At 33.0% G+C, this 21,921-nt stretch overlaps 1 protein-coding gene across 1 annotated transcript; it reads left to right on the top strand.

Annotated features, from left to right (window-relative positions):
• Positions 1-20,343: 20,343 nt before the first annotated feature.
• LOC139852849 (glutathione S-transferase APIC-like) lies at positions 20,344-21,707 on the top strand. The gene is made up of 3 exons (XM_071842183.1): positions 20,344-20,557; positions 20,680-20,728; positions 21,109-21,707. The coding sequence occupies exons 1-3, from the start codon at positions 20,411-20,413 to the stop codon at positions 21,552-21,554; spliced, it is 642 nt and encodes a 213-aa protein (XP_071698284.1). The 5' UTR covers positions 20,344-20,410; the 3' UTR covers positions 21,555-21,707.
• Positions 21,708-21,921: the final 214 nt, after the last annotated feature.

Genomic DNA, 21,921 nt, shown 5'->3' with positions numbered 1-21,921 from the left:
ACAAGATCTATTTGAAATTCAACGGATCGATGTGGGGGTAATCCCGGTAATTCTTTCGGAAATACATCAGGAAATTCTTTTGCGACGGGAACATCATTGATGCCCTTTTCTTCAGTTTGTACTTTCTCGACGTGTGCTAGAACAGCATAGCAACCTTTTCTTATTAGTTTTTGTGCTTTCAAATTACTAATAAGATGTAGCTTCGTGTTGCCCTTTTCTCCGTACACCATTAAGGGTTTTCCTCTTTCTCGTATAATGCGAATTGCATTTTTGTAACAAACGATCTCCGCTTTCACTTCTTTCAACCAGTCCATACCGATTATCACATCAAAACTCCCTAACTCTACTGGTATCAAATCAATCTTAAATGTTTCGCTAACCAGTTTAATTTCTCGATTCCGACATATATTATCTGCTGAAATTAATTTACCATTTGCTAATTCGAGTAAAAATTTACTATCCAAAGGCGTCAATGGACAACTTAATCTAGCACAAAAATCTCAACTCATATAGCTTCTATCCGCACCCGAATCAAATAAAACGTAAGCAGATTTATTGTCAATAAGAAACGTACCCGTAACAAGCTCCGGGTCTTCCTGTGCCTCTGCCGCATTAATATTGAAAACTCTTCCACGGCCTTGTCCATTCGTGTTCTCCTGGTTCGGGCAATTTCTAATAATGTGGCCCGGTTTTCCACATTTATAACAAACTACATTGGCATAACTTGCTCCGACACTACTTGCTCCGCCATTACTCGTTCCGACACCATTTGTTCCTTTCGTTCTATTAACCCCTGGTCCATAGACCTCACACTTCGCCGCGCTATGACCATTTCTTTTACACTTGTTGCAAAATTTGGTGCAGAACCCCGAGTGATTCTTTTCACACCTTTGGCATAGCTGCTTCTGATTGTTGTTTTTGTTGCGGTTATTATTGTTGTTGGGATGATTGTTGTAGTTGCTGTTGTTGTTGTTGTTGTTGTTGTTGTTGTTGTTGGGCCGTTTGTTGTAGTTGCGATTGATGTTGCGATTGTTGGGATAATTGTTGCGATTATTGTTGTAATTGCTGTTGTTGTTGTATTGGTGATTCTTATCACCGTTTTCCTCCCACTTTCTTTTGACTTGCTTCACATTGGCCTCTTCAGCAGTATGTTCTTTAATTCTTTCTTCAATTTGGTTCACGAGTTTGTGAGCCATTCTACATGCCTGTTGTATGGAGGCGGCTCGTGTGAACTTATATCTTCTTGGATTCTTTCCGGTAATCCTTTCACAAACGCGTCGATCTTCTCTTCCTCATCTTCGAATGCTCCCGGACACAATAGGCACAATTCTGTGAATCGTCTTTCGTACGTGGTAATATCAAATCCTTGGGTTCATAACCCTCTAAGTTCTGTCTTGAGCTTATTGACCTCGGTTCTGGGACGGTACTTCTCGTTCATCAAATGCTTGAATGCTGACCACGGTAGTGCGTACGCATCGTCTTGTCCCACTTGCTCTAGATAGGTATTCCACCATGTTAACGCAGAACCTGTGAAGGTATGCGTAGCGTACTTTACTTTGTCCTCTTCAGTACACTTACTTATGGCAAACACCGATTCGACCTTCTCGGTCCACCGTTTCAATCCGATCGGTCCTTCGGTTCCATCAAATTCCAAAGGTTTGCAGGCAGTGAATTCTTTGTAGGTGCATCCTACACGATTTCCTGTACTGCTAGATCCAAGGTTATTGTTGGTATGTAGCGCAGCCTGTACTGCGGCTATGTTTGAAGCTAGAAAAGTACGGAATTCCTCTTCATTCATATTCACGGTGTGTCGAGTAGTCGGTGCCATTTCCTTCAAAATAGTTAAATGGAACAAGTTAATCATACAGAATATTAAGAGTAGTTAATAGTATTTCGTAGCATAATATGAACTCATTTATAAAAGCTTTTTCTTCATATTAGCGTTTTATAAGTTTAAATTCGGGTAGTACCTACCCGTTAAGTTCATACTTAGTAGCTAATATACAATTCAACTACTACAATTCTATATGAAAAACTGATTATAATAATATTTCGCGTTCAAACTTTTATACAATATTTTACAAACTTACAATACCGCTTATTTTACATAAAGCATGAAATATAGCACACAATAACTTTGATACAAGATAGTTGTGAAGATAATTCTAGCTAGTACACAAGTCGTTCAGCAAAGGCAATAAAGACACGTAATTCATACGTCCAGAAACAAGTCATGCATTCTGGTTTTACTAGGACTACTTCCCATCCTTGGTCTTGTGCAACATAACCATTATGGCCGTTGATAAGACAGCGTGTTGTAGTGTCGTCAAAGGGACGAGGGTTACGTAATGTCCAACAGTCCCGTAATAATCTAAAAACCTCATTTCTTACCCCAATTACCGACTCCGTCACTTGTGGAAACGTTTTGTTTAATAGTTGTAGCCCGATGTTCTTGTTCTCACTTTGGTGAGAAGCGAACATTACTAATCCGTAAGCATAACATGCTTCTTTATGTTGCATGTTAGCCGCTTTTTCTAAATCACGAAGTCCAATATTCGGATATATTGAGTCAAAATAATTTCTTAACCCGTTGCGTAAAATAGCATTTGGGTTCCCCGCAATATATGCGTCAAAGTAAACACATCGTAACTTATGGGTTTCCCAATGTGATATCCCCCATCTTTCAAACGAAAGTCTCTTATAAACCAAGACATTCTTGGAACGTTCTTCGAATGTCTTACAAACTGATCTCGCCTTAAATAGTTGTGCCGAGGAATTCTGGCCGACTCTAGACAAGATTTCATCAATCATGTCTCCGGGTAGGTCTCTTAAAATATTGGGTTGTCTATCCATTTTGTGTTTTTAAACTGTAAAATAGACAAGAGTTAGATTCATAAAAAAATACTTATTAATACAAGCAATTTTTACATATATCATAAAGCATACGAACACTATATTACATATATTACACCACACGAATACAACTATCTTATTCCGACTCGCTCGTTTCTTCTTCTTCGGTTTTGGTTCGTTTTGTCAAGTTTCTAGGGATATATGATGTTCCCCTAATACGAGCCGTCGTGATCCACATTGGTTTAGAAAAACCTGGTGGTTTAGAGGTTCCCGGGTCATTGTTACAACTTAAGGACTTCGGGGGTTGACGATACATATAAAGTTCATCGGGGTTGGAATTAGATTTCTCTATTTTTATGCCCTTTCCCTTATTATTTTCTTTTGCCTTTTTAAATTCAGTTGGGGTAATTTCTATAACATCATCGGAATTCTCGTCGGAATCCGATTCATCGGAGAATTGGTAATCCTCCCAATATTTTGCTTCCTTGGCGGAAACACCATTGACCATAATTAACCTTGGTCGGTTGGTTGAGGATTTTCTTTTACTTAACCATTTTATTATTTCCCCCACCGGTTCTATTTCTTCATCCGGTTCCGATTCTTCTTCCGGTTCCGATTCTTCTTCCGGTTCCGACTCTTCTTCCGGTTCCTCTTCGGGAACTTGTGAATCAGTCCACAAATCATTCCAATTTACATTTGACTCTTCATTATTATTAGGTGAGTCAATGGGACTTGTTCTAGAGGTAGACATCTATCACATAATATCAAACGCGTTAAGAGATTAATATATCACATAATATTCACATGTTAAAAATATATAGTTTCCAACAAAATTTGTTAAGCAATCATTTTTCAAGTAAACACGGTCGAAGTCCAAACTCACTAATGCATCCTAACAAACTCGATAAGACACACTAATGCAAAATTCTGGTTCTCTAAGACCAACGCTCGGATACCAACTGAAATGTCCCGTTCTTATTGACTAAAAACGTTCCATATTAATTGATTTCGTTGCGAGGTTTTGACCTCTATATGAGACGTTTTTCAAAGACTGCATTCATTTTTAAAACAAACCATAACCTTTATTTCATAGATAAAGGTTTTAAAAAGCTTTACGTAGATTATCAAATAATGATAATCTAAAATATCCTGTTTACACACGACCATTACATAATGGTTTACAATACAAATATGTTACAACAAAATAAGTTTCTTGAATGCAGTTTTTACACAATATCATACAAGCATGGACTCCAAATCTCGTCTTTATTTAAGTATGCGACAGCGGAAGCTCTTAATAATCACCTGAGAATAAACATGCTTAAAACGTCAACAAAAATGTTGGTGAGTTATAGGTTTAACCTATATATATCAAATCATAATAATAGACCACAAGATTTCATATTTCAATACACATCCCATACATAGAGATAAAAATCATTCATATGGTGAACACCTGGTAACCGACATTAACAAGATGCATATATAAGAATATCCCCATCATTCCGGGACACCCTTCGGATATGATATAAATTTCGAAGTACTAAAGCATCCAGTACTTTGGATGGGGTTTGTTAGGCCCAATAGATCTATCTTTAGGATTCGCGTCAATTAGGGTGTCTATTCCCTAATTCATAGATTACCAGACTTAATAAAAAGGGGCATATTCGATTTCGATAATTCAACCATAGAATTTAGTTTCACGTACTTGTGTCTATTTTGTAAATCATTTATAAAACCTGCATGTATTCTCATCCCAAAAATATTAGATTTTAAAAGTGGGACTATAACTCACTTTCACAGATTTTTACTTCGTCGGGAAGTAAGACTTGGCCACTGGTTGATTCACGAACCTATAACAATATATACATATATATCAAAGTATGTTCAAAATATATTTACAACACTTTTAATATATTTTGATGTTTTAAGTTTATTAAGTCAGCTGTCCTCGTTAGTAACCTACAACTAGTTGTCCACAGTTAGATGTACAGAAATAAATCGATAAATATTATCTTGAATCAATCCACGACCCAGTGTATACGTATCTCAGTATTGATCACAACTCAAACTATATATATTTTGGAATCAACCTCAACCCTGTATAGCTAACTCCAACATTCACATATAGAGTGTCTATGGTTGTTCCGAAATATATATAGATGTGTCGACATGATAGGTCGAAACATTGTATACGTGTCTATGGTATCTCAAGATTACATAATATACAATACAAGTTGATTAAGTTATGGTTCGAATAGATTTGTTACCAATTTTCACGTAGCTAAAATGAGAAAAATTATCCAATCTTGTTTTACCCATAACTTCTTCATTTTAAATCCGTTTTGAGTGAATCAAATTGCTATGGTTTCATATTGAACTCTATTTTATGAATCTAAACAGAAAAGTATAGGTTTATAGTCGGAAAAATAAGTTACAAGTCATTTTTGTAAAGGTAGTCATTTCAGTCGAAAGAACGACGTCTAGATGACCATTTTAGAAAACATACTTCCACTTTGAGTTTAACCATAATTTTTGGATATAGTTTCATGTTCATAATAAAAATCATTTTCCCAGAATAACAACTTTTAAATCAAAGTTTATCATAGTTTTTAATTAACTAACCCAAAACAGCCCGCGGTGTTACTACGACGGCGTAAATCCGGTTTTACGGTGTTTTTCGTGTTTCCAGGTTTTAAATCATTAAGTTAGCATATCATATAGATATAGAACATGTGTTTATTTGATTTTAAAAGTCAAGTTAGAGGGATTAACTTTTATTTGCGAACAAGTTTAGAATTAACTAAACTATGTTCTAGTGATTACAAGTTTAAACCTTCGAATAAGATAGCTTTATATGTATGAATCGAATGATGTTATGAACATCATTACTACCTTAAGTTCCTTGAATAAACCTACTGGAAAAGAGAAAAGTGGATCTAGCTTCAATGGATCCTTGGATGGCTCGAAGTTCTTGAAGCAGAATCATGACACGAAAACAAGTTCAAGTAAGATCATCACTTGAAATAAGATTGTTATAGTTATAGAAATTGAACCAAAGTTTGAATATGATTATTACCTTGTATTAGAATGATAACCTACTGTAAGAAACAAAGATTTCTTGAGGTTGGATGATCACCTTACAAGATTGGAAGTGAGCTAGCAAACTTGAAAGTATTCTTGATTTTATGAAACTAGAACTTTTGGAATTTATGAAGAACACTTAGAACTTGAAGATAGAACTTGAGAGAGATCAATTAGATGAAGAAAATTGAAGAATGAAAGTGTTTGTAGGTGTTTTTGGTCGTTGGTGTATGGATTAGATATAAAGGATATGTAATTTTGTTTTCATGTAAATAAGTCATGAATGATTACTCATATTTTTGTAATTTTATGAGATATTTCATGCTAGTTGCCAAATGATGGTTCCCACATGTGTTAGGTGACTCACATGGGCTGCTAAGAGCTGATCATTGGAGTGTATATACCAATAGTACATACATCTAAAAGCTGTGTATTGTACGAGTACGAATACGGGTGCATACGAGTAGAATTGTTGATGAAACTGAACGAGGATGTAATTGTAAGCATTTTTGTTAAGTAGAAGTATTTTGATAAGTGTCTTGAAGTCTTTCAAAAGTGTATGAATACATATTAAAACACTACATGTATATACATTTTAACTGAGTCGTTAAGTCATCGTTAGTCGTTACATGTAAATGTTGTTTTGAAACCTTTAGGTTAACGATCTTGTTGAATGTTGTTAACCCATTGTTTATTATAACAAATGAGATATTAAATTGTTATATTATCATGATATTATGATATATAATATATCTCAGTATGATGTATATACAGTTAAATGTCGTTACAACGATAATCGTTACATATATGTCTCGTTTCGAAATCATTAAGTTAGTAGTCTTATTTTTACATATGTATTTCATTGTTAATACACTTAATAATATATTTACTTATCATTTAACATAATTAACCAAGTGTATCAATATCTTAATATGATTCATATGTACCTAGTAAGACGTTGTTATAACGATAATCGTTATATATATCGTTTTCGAGTTTCTTAAATTAATAGTCTCATTTTTATGTATATAACTCATTGTTAAAATACCTAATGAGATACATACTTATAATAAAAACATGTTAACTATATATATAACCATATATATGTCATCGTATAGTTTTTACAAGTTTTAACGTTCGTGAATCACCGGTCAACTTGGGTGGTCAATTGTCTATATGAAACATATTTCAATTAATCAAGTCTTAACAAGTTTGATTGCTTAACATGTTGGAAACATTTAATCATGTAAATATCAATCTCAATTAATATATATAAACATGGAAAAGTTCGGGTCACTACATATCATGTCATGAAAAATCGCCATCATACACCTTTGAAAGGTTGCAGGGGCGTTGCAAAGTCCAAATGGCATGCGTTTGTAAGCAAAAGTACCATAAGGGCACGTGAATGTGGTTTTCTCTTGGTCCTCGGGTGCTATTGGAATTTGAAAATATCCTGAAAATCCATCTAGAAAACAATAGTAACTATTTCCGGCTAATCTTTCCAACATTTGATCAATGAAAGGTAAGGGAAAGTGATCTTTTCTGGTGGCGTCATTTAATTTTCTATAATCAATACATACACGCCATCCTGTTACAGTCCTAGTAGGAATAAGCTCATTTTTCTCATTTGTAATGACAGTCATGCCACCCTTCTTAGGCACGCATTGAACTGGGCTTACCCATAGACTATCAGAAATTAGATAAATTAGACCTGCGTCTAGCAGTTTAATAATTTCTTTTTTAACTACATCTTGCATATTAGGATTTAGTCTTCGTTGGCGTTGCACCTACGTTTTATGACCTTCTTCCATAAGGATTTTATGTGTGCAATACGAAGGACTTATTCCTTTAATATCATGAATCTTCCATGCAATGGCTGGTTTATGAGCTTTCAACACAGAAATGAGTTGTGATTTCTCATTTTCAGTAAGAGAAGACGATATTATTACAGGTAATTCAGATTCACCATGTAAATAAGCGTATTCCAAATGGTTTGGAAGTGGCTTTAACTCTAATTTCGGTGGTTCTCCTATCGATGATTTATATCGATATCTGTCTTCTTCTTTTAGCATTTGAATTTCTTCTGTTGTTCGTTCATATCCATTATCTATAAGTGTAGCTAACATTTCAGCTTCATCAATTTGTTCTGTTCCTTCTCCTAAAGAACATTCTCCTGTTCCTTGTAATTCTGGAAATTCTTCTAATAATTCTGCATGTGCATCTATAGTTTGAATATAATAACATGTATCATCTGCAGATTGTGGTTGTTGCATTGCTCTATCAACTGAAAAGGTAACACTCTCATCCTCTATACTTAGGGTCAATTTCTTACCGAACACGTCTATCATTGCTTTAGCCGTGTTTAAGAATGGTCTTCCTAATATGAGAGGAACTTGAGAATCTTCTTCCATGTCCAGAACAACAAAATCTACTGGAAATACTAAAGTACCAACTTTAACTAGCATGTTCTCCATTATCCCTCTAGGATATTTTATTGATCGATCAGCTAGTTGTATACTTATTCTAGTTGGTTTCAATTCTCCAAGGTCTAGTTTAGCGTATAGTGAATACGGCATTAAATTTATACTAGCACCTAAGTCTGCCAATGCTTCTATTGAACTAAGACTACCCAGAAAACATGGAATTGTGAAACTTCCTGGATCAGATAGTTTTTCTGGTATCTTATTCAACAGTACTGCTGAACAATTAGAATTCATAGTAACGGCCGAGAGTTATTCCATTTTCTTTCTATTCGTGATCAGATCTTTCAAGAATTTAGCATATCTAGGCATTTCTGAAATCACATCAATGAAAGGAAGATTTACATTTATCTGTTTAAATATATCCAAGAATTTGGATTGCTCGGCTTCAAGTTTCTCTTTCTTCATTTTACTCGGGTAAGGAAGTGGTGGTTGGTATGGTTTAATATAAGGTTTAGCCTTAACTGTGTTATCTTCATTAACCTTTTCAACTACCGGTTCTTTTTCCTTATCTTGTTCAGGTTGTGGTTCTTGTGAAGTAGGAATAGCTTCATCAGAAGTTACAAGTATTTCAGGTGGTTTAAGTGTTGTACCACTTCTTGTGGTAATGGCTTTAGCTGTTTCATTCCGGGGGTTAGCATTTGTATCACTAGGTAGACTTTCCGATTTTCTTTCACCTATTAACCTTGCTAGGTTACTTACTTCTTGTTCTAGATTTTGAATAGAAGCTTGTTGATTTCTAAATGCTTGAGCATTTTGTTCATTAGTTTGTTTCTGAGATGTGAAAAACTGCGTTTGAGTTTCAACTAGCTTCGTCATCATATCTTCTAAATTCGGCTTTTTATCATCGGTTTGTTGTGGTGGTTTGTTTTGAAAATTAGGTCTTTGCTGGTTGTAAGTATTATTGGATACTTGTTAATTGCTAGGACCTTGTTGGTTGTTGTATGGAATATTTCGGTTATAATTCTGGTTTTGATTGTAAATCGGTCTTGGCGGTTGATAATTATTCTGATAATTATTTTCAGGCCTTTGGTTTATGTATGAAATATTCTCTCTTTGTTCCATTGTTAGTTCAATACTGAGACAATCTTTTGTCAAATGTGGTCCTCCACACTGCTCACAACTAATTCGTATTGAGTGAATATCTTTAGTCATCTTTTCCATTCGTCTCTCAACAGCATCTATCTTTGCGGAAATGGAATCTAAGTCATGGCTAGAATCGGCTCTAGCTGCTTTAGATGTTCTAACGATATATTTTTCTTGGTGCCACTCATGTGAGTGGGAAGCAGTGTTATCAATAATTTTGTAAGCATCAGTTTCGGTTTTCTTCATAATAGAACCACCAGCTGCTATATCTATGTCTTTCCTTGTAGTGATGTCGCATCCTTGGTAGAATATTTGTACTATTTGACAGGTGTCTAAACCATGTTGTGGACATCCTCTTAATAACTTTCCAAATCTTGTCCACGCCTCATATAGAGTTTCATTTGGCTTCTGTGTAAACGTAACAATTTCTGCTTGAAGTCTTACGGCTTTAGATGCCGGAAAGAATTGTTTAAGAAATTTTTCAACTAAAACATCCCATGTGTCAATTGCCCCTTCAGGTAACGATTCCAACCAATCTTTGGCTTATCCCTTTAAATTCCAGGGAAATAACATGAGATATATCTGTTCATCCTCTACTTCTCGGATTTTAAATAGTGTGCAGATCCTATTAAAGGTACGTAAATGTTCATTTGGATCTTCCTTCGGCGCACCACTAAATTGGCATTGATTAGTCACCATGTGTAGAATTTGTCCTTTGATTTCATAATCTGGCGCATTAATGTCTGGATGAGTAATTGCGTGACCTTGGCCAGTGCGTTTAGCTCTTATTCGGTCTTCCATACTTAAAGGTTCCAGATTCTCCATAATTGAATTTGTTGAATCGGAATCACTAGAGGATTCTGATTTAATGGTTCGTTCCTCAACAATCTCTGTTTGAATGATTGGTGGTTCCGGAGGAAAATTTAATGGTTCAGGATCTATGAATCGTCCCTGAATATTCTCCGGATTCTCAATTGTGAGGTCGGGTTCAAAAAATGGATTATCTGAAATTTGAACTGGAGTACTTGGTCGACTGGATGACGATTCTAAAGAAAAATCAACGGCAGTAATATTTGCTAAATGTCTTGATCTAGTTACAGGTGGTGAACGTACAAAAGGTGGTGAACGTCTTGCTCGGTGTATTCACTGAATATCCTATTAGTTTTTAAAAGGAAAGAAAAATTATAATAAGTTATCCAATCAATAGACTTTTCTGATTTTGCCCACGTTTCGAATAGCCAAAAGATGCAGCAGAGGGGCAGGATTCGTTTGGTCTCAATATAATTGAGGACTGTTTGGCTCCAATAACCCGGTCCACATACAAATCCAACTATTACTACGAACCAGAAAATTTTGATTTCTATCAATTTAACCACTTAAAATAAATTTTCGTAATTTTAAGAAATTTAGATAAGAAGTAGAATAAAAATCTATGTCCTAAAACTAGAATAGCGAGAAATAAGAAAGAAAAAGAGTTCGTCGAAAAAGGTCGAAAAAGAAAAATGGTTGAAAAATAAAAGGTGACGGAAAAATAAAAGAAACTTATAACACTTAAAAACACTTGACTAACCTAACCTTATTACTACAACTAACTTAAAATTATAATCGCAAATTGAGATTACTAATTGGAATGATAATTGATACATAGGTAAAAGTCGTCTAAAAATATTAAAGCTTACAGGAAAAATTAAATCCCAAATGGAAATAACTTAAAAAGAAACTAAAACTTAAAAAGGCGTCGCAAAATTCTAAAGTACCTAAATCTTAGTCTAAAGAAAAAGCACTTAAAGAATTCTACGGCAAAGCCTAAAAATCTAGAAGTAAAAATAACTATGGCAAAAACTAAGTTTAAAACTAAATATGAGCTAAAAATACAAATATTACGCTAAAACGATTAAAAAGGGACAAAATATAAAAATAAACTAAAAGTTGTAAAAAGTACAATTTTTATAAAAATATTATTTTTATATTATTTATTTTATAAAACTATTAATTTATATATATAATAAAACTAATTAAAATTTAAAATACAATTTAATTTAAAAACTTAAACTAATTATATTAATAATTAAGTAATTAGGGTTTATTAATAATAATAATTAATAATTACCCGTAATAAATGCTGATTAGGGTTTCTGTCGGTGTCAGGGTGGCTCCGCGAGTTGCGGTATTCCAAGCAGCAAACTCCGCGAGTCGCGGGGTTCCAATTTTCAACTCAGGTACAGTTTAAAATTTGACGCGTTTTTTTTTTATTTTTTTATTTTATTTTATATTTTTTTTCTGTTTTCTGTTTTAAAATCTAAAATATTTGTATAATAAAAACTTATATTTTTATAAAATAAAAATAAAGAAACTTTATAAAACTTAAATATTTAATAAAATCTTAAAAATATGTAAATTTTTATTTTTCTTTTTATATTTTCGAATAATTAAAAACGTATTTTTACAAAAGTGAATAAAAGTAAACTAAAAATAAAAATATTTTTTTTTATGTAGCGTTGCGCTTCCGGCTTTTAAGCTAGATTGTTCCCCGGCAGCGGCGCCAAAAATAACTTGATGTTATGCGAGGTGTATATAAAATAGCTTTATATTTTAGCAGAAAATACTATTAAATACCATACAATTTTACACAAGATATTTATTTATTTAGAGAATGGATATACTTAAACCTTGCTACAACACTTATAGGCAGTGTACCTAATTGTACAGTAGTGTAGTTTTTAGTAAGTCCGGTTCGTTCCACAGGGAAAATCTTTAAACAAAGCTTAACGCTATATTAGTTTACTTTTATAAAAATACAAATATATATATAAGTAATAATATTATTATAAAGGGGGGTTTTTACCGTTTAATGACCGGTTTGTCGATTTTAAAACTTTAGTCGCAGTTAAAACTAAATGTAAAATTATAAATAAATACAAGACTTAATTTAAAGCGTAAAGTAAATAACGATAATGAAATTGCGAATAATAAAAGTGCGATAAAATAAACTTGCGTTAATTAAAAAGTACGAAAATTAAAGTGCAATTAAATACAATAACAATAAATAAAATGCGATAATTAGAAGTGCAATTAAATATAAAATAAAGGAAATAAAATATGAAATAAAAGAATTATGCTTATTTAAACTTCCGTAATCATGATGTTTGACGTGTTGATTTTAGTTTTATGCCCATGGGTTAATTGTCCTTTGTCCTGGATTATTTAATATGTCCATACGGATTTTGTCCATAATAGTCCATCAGTCATAAATATAAAGAGCGAAAGCCTTCGTCAAATTATTCTTATTCCCGAAGTCAAATATTCCAACTAATTGGGGATTCAAATTGTAACAAGGTTTTAATACTTTGTTTAATGAATACACCAGGTTATCGACTGCGTGTAAACCAAGGTTTTACTACTTTGTTAACAATTACACCAATTACCCTTGAATGTAATTCACCCCTGTTTCAACAAGTCTATTAACTATTAATCCAGTTCCGTATCCGGTAAAATGAATAATTATTGGTATTTATAGATATCCCGCCCACCGTACCCAGTCAAGCGTATGTGGTTATATATAAATACGTCGAATTATAAGTTTGTATATTAAATTAACAAGGTATTGTTTAGTTAATATAAAACCCATTAATAGCCCATTGTCTAATTTCCATAAGTGTCGTTCTTTTATCCAAACCCCAATTATGGTACAAGCCCAATTACCCAATTTTAGTAATTAGCCCAACATCATGATTACTTCGGTATTAAATAAGCTTAATAATAACTTAGCTACGAGACATTAAATTAAAAAGGTTGAACATAACTTACAATGATTAAAAATAGCGTAGCGTTACACGGACAGAATTTCGACTTACACCCTTACAACATTCGCTAACATACCCTTATTATTAGGATTAAAAATAAAATTAAAAATAAAATATAAATTATAAATATAAATATTACATATATAGATAGAGAGATTGATGGATATTGGATGATTTTGTTTGCTTTTATAGGGAGTTTCAGTTTTTGGGGCTCCGCGACTTGCGGCAATTTTTGCCTTCAAACTCCGCGACTCGCGGAGTTTGAAAATACAGCTCACCCTCCTTTGGCTTCTTTCTTGCCGACGATTTATAAATATATTATAATATATATATTAATTTTAAGAATTAATTATATATTATATTATATTTATGTACATAGTTGACTCGTAGTTTTTAGTCCATTGCGTCGAGCGTTGAGAGTTGACTCATGTCCCGGTTCCGGATTTTCGAACGTCCTTGCGTACAATTTTATATTTTGTACTTTGCGTTATGAATCTTGTACTCTTGTAATTTCGAGACGTTTCTTATCAATAATTGGAACCTCTTTGATTGTATTTTGTACTTTTGAGCTTTTTGGTCGTTTGCGTCTTCAATTCGTCGAATCTGTCTTTTGTCTTCACCTTTTAATATTTAAACGAATATCACTTGTAAATAGAACAATTGCAACTAAAAGCATGTCTTTCTTGAGGAATAATGCTATGAAATATATGTTCGTTTTTAGCATTATCAGACATCTACCGTTAGCAGAATTTTCCTACAACAACAGCTACCATTCAAGCATTGAGATGACGCCGTTTGAAGCACTTTATGGTAGAAAGTATAGGTCTCTGATTTGTTGGAGTGAAGTGGGGGATAGACAGATTACGGGTCCGGAGATAATACAAGAAACTACCGAGAAGATCATCCAAATTCAACAACGATTGAAAATCGCCCAAAGTCGACAAAAGAGCTACGCTGACATTAAAAGAAAAGAATTAGAATTTGAAATTGGCGAGATGGTCATGCTTAAAGTTTCACCTTGGAAAGGCGTTGTTCGATTTGGTAAACGAGGGAAACTAAATCCAAGGTATATTGGACCATTCAAGATTATTGAACGTGTCGGACCAGTAGCTTACCGACTTGAATTACCACAACAACTCGCGGCTGTACATAACACTTTCCACGTCTCGAATTTGAAGAAATGTTTTGCTAAAGAAGATCTCACTATTCCGTTAGACGAAATACAAATCAACGAAAAACTTCAATTCATTGAAGAACCCGTCGAAATAATGGATCGTGAGGTTAAAAGACTTAAGCAAAACAAGATACCAATTGTTAAAGTTCGATAGAATGCTCGTAGAGGACCCGAGTTCACCTGGGAACAAGAAGATCAGATGAAGAAGAAATACCAGCACTTATTTCCAGAAGATACGTCAACACCTCCAACTGCTTAAAATTTCGGGACGAAATTTATTTAACAGGTAAGTACTGTAGTGACCCGAACTTTTCCATGTTTATATGTATTAAATGAAATTGTTATTTACATGATTAAGTGTTTCTAACATGTTAAGCAATCAAACTTGTTAAGACTTGATTAATTGAAATAGGTTTCATATAGACAATTGACCACCCAAGTTGACCGGTGATTCACGAACGTTAAAACTTGTAAAAACTATATGATGACATATATATGATTATATATATAGTTAACATGATATTATGATAAGTAAGTATGTCATTAGATATTTTAACAATGAGTTATATACATAAAATTGAGTTTATTGAATTAAGAAACTTGAAACGGTATATATAACGATTATCGTTATAACAACGTCTTACTAAATACTTATGAATCATATTAAGATATTGATACACTATGTTTAATCATGATAAATGATAAGTAAACATGTCATTAAGTGTATTAACAATGAACTACATATGTAAAAACAAGACTACTAACTTAATGATTTCAAAACGAGACATATATGTAACGATTATCATTGTAACAACATTTAACTGTATATATATCATACTAAGATATGTTAATATATCATAATATCATGATAATGTAATAATTTAACATCTCATTAGATATAATAAACATTGGGTTAACAACATTTAACATGATCGTTAACTTAAAGGTTTCAAATCAACATTTACATGTAACGACTAACGATGACTTAACGAGTCAGTTAAAATGTATATACATGTAGTGTTTTAATATGTATTCATACACTTTTGAAAGATTTCAAGACACTTATCAAAATACTTCTACTTAACAAAAATGCTTACAATTACATCCTCGTTTAGTTTCATCAACAATTCTACTCGTATGCACCCGTATTCGTACTCGTACAATACACAGCTTTTAGATGTAAGTACTATTGGTATATACACTCCAATGATCAGCTCTTAGTAGCCCATGTGAGTCACCTAACACATGTGGGAACCATCATTTGGCAACTAGCATGAAATATCTCATAAAATTACAAAAATATTAGTAATCATTCATGACTTATTTACATGTATACAACATTACACATCCTTTATATCTAATCCATATAACAACGACCAAAAACACCTACAAACACTTTCATTCTTCAATTTTCTTCATCTAATTGATCTCTCTCAAGTTCTATCTTCAAGTTCTAAGTGTTCTTCATAAATTCTATAAGTTCTAGTTTCATAAAATCAAGAATACTTCCAAGTTTGCTAGCTTACTTCCAATCTTGTAAAGTGATCATCCAACCTCAAGAAATCTTTGTTATTTATAGTAGGTTATCTTTCTAATTTAAGATAATACTCATATTCAAACTTTGGTTCAATTTCTATAACTATAACAATCTTATTTCGAGTGGAAATCTTACTTGAACTTGTTTTCGTGTCATGATTCTGCTTCAAGAACTTTCAAGCCATCCAAGGATCCTTGGAAGCTAGATCCATTTTCCTTTTTTCCAGTAGGTTTATCCACAAAACTTAAGGTAGTAATGATGTTCATAACATCATTTGATTCATACATATAAAGCAATCTAATTCGAAGGTTTAAACTTGAAATCACTAGAACATAGTTTAGTTAATTCTAAACTTGTTCGCAAACAAAAGTTAATCCTTCTAACTTGACTTTTAAAATCAACTAAACACATGTTCTATATATATATGATATGCTAACTTAATGATTTAAAACCTGGAAACACGAAAAACACCGTAAAATCGGACATACGCCGTCGTAGTAACACCGCGGGCTGTTTTGGGTTTGATAATTAAAAACTATGATAAACTTTGATTTAAAAGTTGTTCTTCTGGGAAAATGATTTTTATTATGAACATGAAACTATATCCAAAACTCATGGTTAAACTCAAAGTGGAAGTATGTTTTTCAAAATGGTCATCAAGACGTCGTTCTTTCGACTGAAATGACTACCTCTTACAAAAACGACTTGTAACTTATATTTTCGACTATAAAACTATACGTTTTCTGTTGAGATTCATAAAATAGAGTTCAATATGAAACCATAGCAATTTGATTCACTCAAAACGGATTTAAAACGAAGAAGTTATGGATAAAACAAGATTGGATATTTTTTGATTGTTGTAGCTACGGGAAATATTGTAACAATTCTATGCAAATCATATCCTAGCTAACTTATATTATATTATACATGTATTCTAATATATTATGTAATCTTGGGATACCATAGACATGTATGCAAATGTTTTGACATATCATATCGACCCATGTATACATATTATTTGGAAAAACCATAGACACTCTATATGCAGTAATGTTGGAGTTAGCTATACATGGTTGAGGTTGATTCCAAAAATATATATACTTTGAGTTGTGATCTAGCCTGAGACGTGTATACACTGGGTCGTGGATTGATTCAAGATAATATATATCGATTTATTTCTGTACATCTAATTATGGACAACTAGTTGTAGGCTACTAACGAGGACAGCTGACTTAATAAACTTAAAACATTAAAACGTATTAAAAATGTTGTAAATATATTTTGAACATACTTTGATATATATGTACATATTTGTTATAGGTTCGTGAATCGACCAGTGGCCAAGTCTTACTTCCCGACGAAGTAAAAATCTGTGAAAGTGAGTTATAGTCCCACTTTTAAAATCTAATATTTTGGGATGAGAATACATGCAGTTTTATAAATGTTTTATGAAATAGATACAAGTAAATGAAATTACATTATATGGGTGAATGATCGAAGCCGAATATGCCACTTTTACTTGGTAACCTAAGAATTAGTAAACCGATCTACTAATTGACGCGAATCCTAAAGATAGATCTATTGGGCCTAACGAACCCCATCCAAAGTACCGAATGCTTTAGTACTTCGAATTCGTTTTTATCATGTCCGAAGTATTTCCCGGAATGATAGGGGATATTCTTATATGCATCTTGTTAATGTCGGTTACCAGGTGTTCACCATATGAATGATTTTTATCTCTATGTATGGGATGTATATTGAAATATGAAATCTTGTGGTCTATTATTATGATTTGATAATATATAGGTTAAACCTATAACTCACCAACATTTTTGTTGAAGTTTTAAGCATGTTTATTCTCAGGTGATTATTAAGAGCTTTCGCTGTTGCATACTAAAATAAGGACAAGATTTGGAGTCCATGCTTGTCTGATATTATGTAAAAACTGCATTCAAGAAACTTATTTTTGATGTAATATATTCTTATTGTAAACCATTATGTAATGGTCGTGTGTAAACGGTATATTTTAGATTATCATTATTTGATAATCTACGTAATGCTTTTTAAACCTTTATAGATAAAATAAAGGTTATGGTTGTTTTAAAAATGAATGCAGTCTTTGAAAAACGTCTCATATAGAGGTCAAAACCTCGCGACGAAATCAATTAATATGGAACGTTTATAATCAATATGAACGGGACATTTCACATTTGCCCTTGTAATAATCAACAACCAGGTGATTTCCTCGCTCGCCATCACCCCTTGCACGCCCATGTCCTCTTCCGCACAACCTTTGTTGGAAGTTGGAACTCTTCGGTTGATAGTTTTTCTCGTGGTCATCATCTCTCTACCACAACATCGACATAGATCCATACAATTCTTACATTTATTCTTTTGTTACGTTTCCCTTGCTAAGGAGATAAGTAGTATGTAAGGGTGTTCATTTCGAATATCCAAAATTTGGATATTCAAATTTTCGGATATCCGAAAATTCGGATAGTGAAAAATCCCATCCGAAATCCGAATCCGAAATTTTGGATATCCGAAAATTGGATATCTGAATTTCGGATTCAGATATCGGATTATCCGAATATCCGATATTTTGAAGAATTTCGAATATTTTCTGATATTTTTCGGATATTTCGGATATTTTGAATATATTTCGGATAATTTTCGTATTATTTTAGATTTTTTCCAAATTTTCAGGATATTCGGATATCCGAATATTCAAAATTTTTGAAAACTCCATCCGATATCCGAATCCGGAAAATCGGATATCCGATTTTCGGATATCCGATCTTTCGGATATTTTCAGATTCGAATTTCGGGTAATTCGGATTCGGATTTCAAATTCTGATATTTTGAACACAATAGTATGGACACGTTTTCCGTTAAATTGGAAAAGGCTCCATACGTAGGTTCACATCGCAAGCCCACTAGGAGGTAGGGATGACAATGGATACCCGATCCAGTGGATATCCATCCGATCCATCCGATTATTCGTGGATATGGACGATATAAATGGATATGGATGAAAAAATTTCATCCATGGATGAACCCGCTTTCACCCGAAATAACTAAATATATAAATTTATCACTCAAATTAGTATCATTTATGTAGTGATATTTTATTAATTATATTCATATTCATCTTTCTTTATATTTTCTCTAAAAATATAACTTTCCTCTTATATTTTGTTTTGTTTAAATAATCAAATGTATTTATCGTACTTTGGTAGTTCAAATGTGATTCCATGTAACTAAAAGTAAGCAACTTACATGTCGATATCTTTACACGTTTAGTAGGTTATCTATTGAATATTTGTTATATAGATTACTAAAATGTGACTTTCGGTCGCATAAACTATTAAAAATATTACTTTTGATCGTATATAGTGAACCACCGCTTATAATTGTTAAAAATAAAATAAATTTACACGGATATGGATAATTATCCATTAACCCGCTTCACCCGACGGATATGGATATGGATGGATGAAAAGTAAAAATAAAATAAATGGATATGGATATGGATACGGCCTCACCCAATCCATATCCGATCAATTGCCATCCCTACTAGGAGGCCCAAGTTCCATTAAACATTTTGACATTCTCATTTGTACTCGTCAATTTTGATTTGAAGTCTGAGGATGAAATAGTCGTATTCAATCTTTTGTTGAAAATTATTAACCAAATTGTCAATTTTGAAGTAAAGTTTTTTATTTATATATGGTATTCGGCTCGCTTTGCCAGCCGACCAATCTTGGCAAGACTATACGGTTTACGAATAGTTTGGAGTCATCGCGAATGAACCTTCATGCCATGAACCTCGGTGGCCACATATGATTGATTTTTCAATTTTGTGAATTCGAACCCATGCTTTGTAGCAGTATGCCCTAACCACTCCACCACCTCATGGTTAATTTGATGTAAAGTTCTTATCAACAAGTACCTGTCATGATAATTGGATTAGTAACTATATTATAATACAACTTAATTTGGTTGTTTAACTACAAATTTTCGTAGATAATTATTTTTAGGTAGAGGGATTTACTCGGAAATATTATTAAAAACTAATAAAAAGGTGATACAATATAATTAAAAAATAATTATAGAGAATTCAATACAGACTTATATATATCATAAAAAAAGAAAAGCATAGCCAATTTTCATAGCCAATTTCATAGCCAATAACAAAATATTATAAAAGTAGAAATTGAAATTTAGGGGCAGAGGACCACTTATTTACCACCGCCAATATTTACAGAGAATTCAATACATACACTTACCACCACCAATATGTATTATATATACGATCCATTCTTCACATCTTTAATCACACTTTAATCTACTTCTTCAACCATTTTCCAATAAACAGACTATTGCTACCATGTCGATCAAATTGTACGGACTTGTCGGTTCAACTGCAACGTTTCGTGCTATGGCTGCTCTTTATGAAAAGGATCTCGAGTTCGAATTTGTTCCCGTTGACTTAGCTTCCAAGGAACAAAAGACGCCCCAGTTCCTAACTCGCAACGTAATACAAACTTTACCAATAAATTTCTCAACTCTTTATCATCATTTATCTCATTTACTTGAATTTCTATAAATCAATTTTATATTTTCTGGAACAACTGAATATGGATTTGTATTATGCAGCCATTTGGTCAAGTTCCGGTGTATGAGGATGGTGATCTCACCTTATTCGGTAAGATTAGTTTTAGTATTTTTCTTTTCTAATACTCCGTACTATTTAGTTAATGGATCATCATACTAAGAATAAGATAAATTCCGGCTTTTTTTTTTTATCAAGTACCGAATAGATCCATATGTGATAAATTATTGTTTGCTTTATATGTTGAACGTCTTAATAGTAAATATAATAGACAAACATCTGCAACTCACCTGATTAGGGGTACGTCGCTCGGGGTTCGTAACCCAGGGTTTTTACTCGGTAGTGAGGACCAATGTGGTTGTGGCTAGGGAAGTTTATTCTTTTTTTCATTAAGTCGAAATCAAACAAGTCGAAATCAAGCGGGGCCAAATTCGGGCTACTTTTCATGTCTAAAACTTACTTATTTGTTTCAGAGTCGAGGGCTATTACGAAGTACATAGCAGAGGCATACGCGGACAAGGGTACGCCTCTAACATCAAAAGATCCAAAAAAATCAGCGATCGAAGCGGTTTGGAGTGAAGTGGAAGCACAAAAATTTGATCCAACGACCAGTAAACTAGGTATGGAGCTAGTTCTGAAGCCGAAATGGGGACAAACAACCGATGAAGCAGTAGTGTCCGAGTTCGAAAAACAGCTAGAAGATTTACTTGATGTGTACGAGTCACGGCTAACAAAGAGCAAGTATTTAGGGGGAGATTGCTTCACCCTTGTGGATCTACATCATTTACCAAATGTATTTTACTTGATGATGACGAAATCGAAGAGATTGTTTGACGCACGGCCGCATGTTAGCGCGTGGGTTTCGGATATCGTCTCAAGGCCTGCTTGGATCAAAGTAGCGTCCAAGCTTCAAGGTTGATTAGTATGTGTTGATTAAGAGTTGTACGTTGTTGTTGTGATTGTTCTTTTTTGATTTGTTAAGTAATTAAGTCAAAGGTTGTAGTTGAGCTGCTAATTACTATACTATCGTAGTTCAACGATAACTATATATGAAACAATAATAAATTATTATCATGACATGTATTTTCCATGTATAATTGTCCTTTCTTTCAATTAATATCAATATTTAATATTAATATTAATATTTAATATTAACATTAATATATAATATTATCATTAATCATTAATAATAACCATAAAATAATAATTTTGGTAGAAATGAAATACGTATGTGAGGATGTGAACGTGAAACAATCAATGAGGAACGGGAATACGTAACCAGTGAC

Source organism: Rutidosis leptorrhynchoides, chromosome 6 (genome assembly GCF_046630445.1).
Source record: "Rutidosis leptorrhynchoides isolate AG116_Rl617_1_P2 chromosome 6, CSIRO_AGI_Rlap_v1, whole genome shotgun sequence".
NCBI lineage: Eukaryota > Viridiplantae > Streptophyta > Magnoliopsida > Asterales > Asteraceae > Rutidosis > Rutidosis leptorrhynchoides.
The sequence above is the reverse complement of the archived record's forward strand: the minus strand, read 5'-3'. Positions and strand labels throughout refer to the sequence as shown.